We start from the raw sequence: 6,000 nt of genomic DNA, 5'->3' as shown, positions 1-6,000 counted from the left end.
GCTTCTAAACTGATGGATGAAGTTTAACATTGACCTAAATAGGTCATGGGTTCGATTCCCAGGGGGTGCAATCAGTGAATGAAGTGTCTTTCACGTGTTTGCCAAATGCTTAAATGGGATTGCAATACAGTATTTGAGGTGATTTGCTAAATGTTTGAACTGGACTACTGTACAAAATTTATAAATGTTACTGTTGTGGTGTATGTGTTTTCGATTTTAGAAGCTGCATGTCAGTGGTCATTTCCAAATTAACATGTTTGACATCAGTATTGTTAAAAAGAATACCTACATTTGTACTTGGTACTACTCTACTTTATGCCAATGTGATACTGGCAAAACTATTGTTTTTTTCAAGGACATGTCAATTTTGAGATTTTGGGCTATTTTGCTTCCATAACATTTTGCTTCCATAACATGTCTTCTTTCAGATCAAAATATGCATTTCAGTGTTTTCTTATAGAGGAGGTAAAAACTAGCATACATATAGCCTACTGTATATAAACCTTTCAGTTTTATTCATATCTATATTCTGAAGGTTTTTACAGAGGGGTTTGTTCATAAATGTAGCTTGATTTAATGCTAAAGACAATTTTTGAATTTTTTTTCTGGCTGTTGACGGTATTTTCTGATTTAAATGTAGTGATAAAAATACATTAAATCCTCTCTGTTAAAACTTTAATTATAATATGTCAACAAAATGATCATTTTAAAACGGTCTTTATCCAGTGTTCGGGCTTCTGTTCTGAAAATGTCTGCAAAATTGTGCATTTTTAATCAGATAATACCTCGTTTTTATACTTAAACATAACATTCCAGAAAAATAGTAATATAAAACAATGTCTTAGTGTGATCAACTGGGGAAGTATGGTCATATCTATTAATTCTTTTATTTTTTTTCACCCTATTCACTTGTGGTGCGTGGTGTCATGTCCCATTCCCTTACCTCCTGCTACTTGCTTGAGGGGAACAGTGCTACACCTCTGCTACACTTGGCAAATACATCAGAATGCAATTTGTGAACTTTTGCTCTGAGACAAGTAAATATAACACCATCTTTGAGTCAGTGGATCACAAACACCTGGGCTAAAACCTGTAAAATTCCATATGAGCACTAGAGTGCCTCAGGGCTGCTCGTTTTACCCCTTGGAAATTAACCCATCTCTTCTAGAAAATAGGTGCAGCTGCGGTTATGACTGAATCACTCAAGTTCCTTGGGACCACCATAACCAATTACAGTAAATAACCACAGCACATCACCACACTGGAAAAAAAGGACACAAGTGATCATGATCCTATAAGATCACTCCAGTTCCTATCCTCCTCCAATGCATTACAGTCTGGTTTGGCACTTCCCTTGTCTCCTCAATGGGAAATCTGCCACATGTTGTCTGATGAGAAGAACACAGTGCCAGAACAAGTTTGTATGCCTTGAACAACCACTGTTTGCAGGTGTTTCAGAGCTTTTAAAACCAACTCCAGAATCACATAACCTTTGTCCCTTGAGAAGTCAGACTAAAACAAAGTCTGAGAATTCCAATAACCATCACATTAATTTCCTACAACAAATATCATGTACTGACAGAGCACATTGGTAGGTTTTTTTTTGTTTGTTTTTTTTAGCTCCACACTCATTGTATAGAAAAGAGTAGCTTCAACATTATGGAAAAATATCCCTCCTTGCCTAAAAGTGTGAAAGATGCAGGAAAGTGTGCATATCAGAAAACCAGCATAATATTCCACTTTGAATGATTCTCCCACATATTTTTAAGCAATTTTCACTGAACTTTAATATTCATTGCCACATTGCTTTTGCAATTATAATAAGACACCTTCATGGATTAATCTATTCATTTGGCTTTAGACAAAAGTCTTAAGTCTATTATACTTTACCTGACAATGCAGTTTTGCTTAAAGTGCAAGGCTTTCTGCATTCATTCTTTTGATATCAATCAGATATTTTAGTTTCCATTAACACAGTTACTTCTTGTTTTATAAATTAATATCAGGTGTAGGCCTATACAACAATGTAAAAAGCTTTTTTTTAATGTTTTTTCCCCCCTTCAAGAATCCTTTCTATTTAATTTGATTTGTAAATGGGTAATATAGCAGGTGTGTTAGAACATTTCCCTAGAGTAACAAAGATTGCATTGTTTTCACAAAGACTTTTGTTTCGCATAACAAAATGGAACATTCTATTCAGGAACATATTTTAAAACTGCACAGTAACAGATGCTATAAAATCCCGGAAACAGTGAAAGGATATTCTTCTTTTATTGAGTTCACTGAACACTCTTGCATCATTTTATTAAGGTTATTTGTGTGGGTGGAACGCTGCTTGTGTTAGTAGGTTCTTATAAAGAACAGGGTAATGAAAGTAGGCTAGGCCTACTAATTAAACTTAAGAAAAAACAATATTTTGACAAATCAGTAGCCTACTGTGAGTTGTGGATATCAGCAGGCTAGTAGGCTAGGCAGATCAGATGTAGCATACAAACAAGCAAGTCACTGAGTCAGCGCCTGGTTATCTGTATCTTCTTGACACCTAGATAATGTGAGAACAAGCGTAAAGGTCCTCTGAATTTTTCTAAGCCAAGTTCATAATGACATAGCCTACACAAACATGATAGTGTTCTTTGACCCAACGACATAGTTATCGTTATGACAAGTAACATATAGTATAAGGCCAATTAACCTTCAGATAAACTATGCCATAGTGAATCGATCATGACCAAATCACGACAAAGGATCTTTTAACGCTTCCGGGCGAAAACTTTCCCCACTGAGCTGGAGCCAGTGTTCCGGCGTCTTCCCTGGAAAGAACACGCGCCAGTGAATGATGTGCGTTCTCTCTAGTGCTTCATACCCAGCCGGTGCATTTCCCAGCGTAACTGGAGTACTCCACAACCGAGCCAAGGATTTGTCAGCGCGCGCTAACTTGACAAAATGAGAAACCAAACTGGGGAGTGATTGTTCTGTGCTTCTGAACGGACTTATGTTCTTTTGTTTCGACCGGTCTTCTCGAATCCTTGTAAACATGGTGTTATCCAGAAATGAAACGGTAATCTGGACAGAGGAGCATATGGACACGAACCAAACGACCGACACTTTTGGTCCGGAGATAGTGATTGTGCCCGTCATTTTTGGATGTATATTTTTCTTGGGAATCGTTGGAAACACTCTAGTGATGGTTGTTATTGGGAAAATAAAGTCAAGGCGCTCGAGAAGTACCACTAACATTTTCATCATAAATCTCAGCATAGCAGATTTATCTTTCCTCCTGTTTTGCGTCCCGTTTCAGGCCACCATATACTCACTTCCCGAGTGGATCTTCGGGGCGTTTCTGTGTAAATTTGTGCACTATTTCGTTACGGTCAGCATGCTGGTGAGCATTTTCACGCTCGTGGCCATGTCCGTGGACAGGTACATTGCCGTGGTGCTCTCCAAAAAGTCCCCCTGTATTCGTAACCGGAGGAATGCGCTCATTGGCGTTTGTGTTATTTGGATGCTTTCCTTTATCTTTGCAGTCCCGGTTGCGCAGCACCAAATTTTGACGGATCACCCTAAGGCTCCCAATAGCACGTTCTGCTGGGAGATTTGGACCGAGCGGGTGGCCAAGCACACTTATAAAGTGACCATTCTCGTGATAGGGTATCTGTTACCGCTGGTTTTGATCACATGCTGTTATGCCAAGGTAAGGATTCGACATAAGATAAAAGATAAAATCTTGTAGAACTATCGAGGGAGGACTTATACCTGCTACAAAGCTATACGTTTCATGTTGTAGGCTAGCCTATCTGATGTATCGTTTAAAATTAAAGTGTGAGGATGAGAGGGTTTTTTGGAGCGTCTAAGAAATTATTACACGTTTTAAAAATGAAAACTACTTGGCGCGTGATTGCTTACTCAGAACTGACTTTTTATTACAGCGCGCGTTTCCTCTAACTCGTGTCAACATGATTATCACAATTACCATAATAATTCACTATGGGGTCATTCCTTGTCAAATCAGCCGAATTTCAGAAATTTCCCCGCTCAAATCTTTGGTTTTGTTATTCTTGTGTTGTTGTTGTTGTTGTTGTTGTTGTTTGCTCCAAGTTTGCATGCCTGCAACATAAGAACTATTAAATATATCTTAATAACCTTTTAGATTCCAATTATTAACAAACGTATATCTTAATTTTTAAGGCCCAATATAGTTCATTTCCAGAGACATGGGGATCTTAATGTAGCTCCATGAGTAAATTGGTAACTGTACACATTTTCAGTGTTCAAAAACCAAATGTGTCACTCTGCATAAAGCCGATACTTTTTTAATTTAAAGAGGACTATCTGAAGAAAAAATTATGTTGAAACAAATGCATATCATTTTTTTCTATCAACATAATTGCATAGAATATATCTGTCTGAGTGCCAAAAAGTCTGTGTGCCTGTCACTCAAAAAGTATTAAAATATCAATATCCTTAAAGATTATAATTTTTTATTAATTTTTCTTTTGTAATCTTTATTTTTAAGGCCTTACATAGTTCAAACCCATAGATATGGGGATCCCAATGCGAATATGTCCAAATTATTCAATTTTACCCATTTTAAATGGTCGAAAACAGAATGTAGGATACTTTTCAAACAGCTGCTTATTGGTCCGGTTTCACAGACAAGGCTTAGACTAAGCCAGGATTAGGCCTTAGTTTAATTAAAACATTTAAGTAGCTTTTTTTTTTTTTTTTTTAAATGTGCCTTAGAAAAAAACAGTACTGGTGTGCATTTTGAGACAAAACAATGGAAGTGACATTCTAAAATATATTCTAAGCTTAAGCCTTGTCTGTGAAACCCTATGGGCATTGGCAAAATAACCGTGGTCATAACTCAAGAACTTTTACAAACGTGCTCGAGAGCATTCATAGTTTATTCAAGGATGCAACAGATGGCCATGCGCCCACACAGAGTGTTTGGTGGGCACTTCATAATTCATTCCCTTTGGATTCAGAGATAAAGTTACCTACAAATAGTAGCCTAAGATTATCCAAATGTCACGAGAAGATAAATCTTTTCCAGACTCCTCATAATCTGTTTGCTTCTAGCAAAGCTGGAAGTTATCTGCAGTTGCATGTGCAGTGACCTCATCGTAGAAAATCATTAATGTGCATGTGTTCCCCTTCGTCAGCTCACTATTACAGTACGTACGTCGACAGAAGTGATTCTGATGAATGGGGATCTCGCTCGAGAGCGTATCCAGTTCGAGTGTAACCAAACGAGCCAATGCACATTGGCATACAATAACTGCACCAGCTGCTGTGCATCGCGGCGCGAGTATATAATGAGCGGCAGGTGCATCACATCCTTGTCTTTCGCTTTGGAGCCAGACAGTGAATGCTATTCCTGCTCTGCAATCTTATCTGAGAGTTGTTTAAACTTCAAAAGACAAGTCTGCTTCTTCAGGAGAACGCCTCTTCAAGCTGGTGATGGTGTTACAGTGCAGCGCTGGCCGCAATCTCACAGAGGGCAAAATAGGTGTTTTCACAGCTCAGAATGTTGCGCCTTCAATGAGAATGTGAGTGCTGCTCACATCAGGCTTGCACTATCATCCTGTTTGTGTTGCCGCGGTCATCCCTGGGTGCTTCAGCACCAGAGTAGTTTCCTAAAAGAGCATACACGGTTTGACACGTCAAGACGTCATTCAAACGTGTTTTTCTGGATGCAGTCGTTTCCTATTCCTAGGGCTGGGACGATACACATATCTTCTGATTCGATACTATCACGATACTTGGGTGCCGATACGATATGTATTGCTATTTATTTATTTATTTATTTATTTATTTTTAAGAATTGCCATTCTACAAGTATTGCGATTCGATATTGCAAAAAAAAAGAAAAAAAAAAAAAGAAAAGGATATATATATATATATATATATATATATATATATATATATATATATATATATATATATATATATATATATAGGCCTATATATAGGCCTATATATATAGGCCTATATATATAT

The 6,000-nt window shown here is 37.5% G+C and overlaps 1 protein-coding gene across 1 annotated transcript in view; it reads left to right on the top strand.

Moving 5' to 3' along the window:
• The first annotated feature begins 2,765 nt into the window (after positions 1–2,765).
• Positions 2,766–6,000, top strand: part of galr1b (galanin receptor 1b) — a 57,342-nt gene continuing 54,107 nt past the window's right edge. The window contains exon 1 of the mRNA XM_079867330.1: positions 2,766–3,691. Coding sequence (XP_079723456.1) covers positions 2,993–3,691 — 699 coding nt within the window. The 5' untranslated portion in view covers positions 2,766–2,992. The remainder of the gene's footprint in view (positions 3,692–6,000) is intronic.

Source organism: Squalius cephalus (genome assembly GCF_949319135.1).
Source record: "Squalius cephalus genome assembly, chromosome: 3".
NCBI lineage: Eukaryota > Metazoa > Chordata > Actinopteri > Cypriniformes > Leuciscidae > Squalius > Squalius cephalus.
Note: the sequence above shows the minus strand (reverse complement) of the source record. Positions and strands in the feature narration are given on the sequence as shown.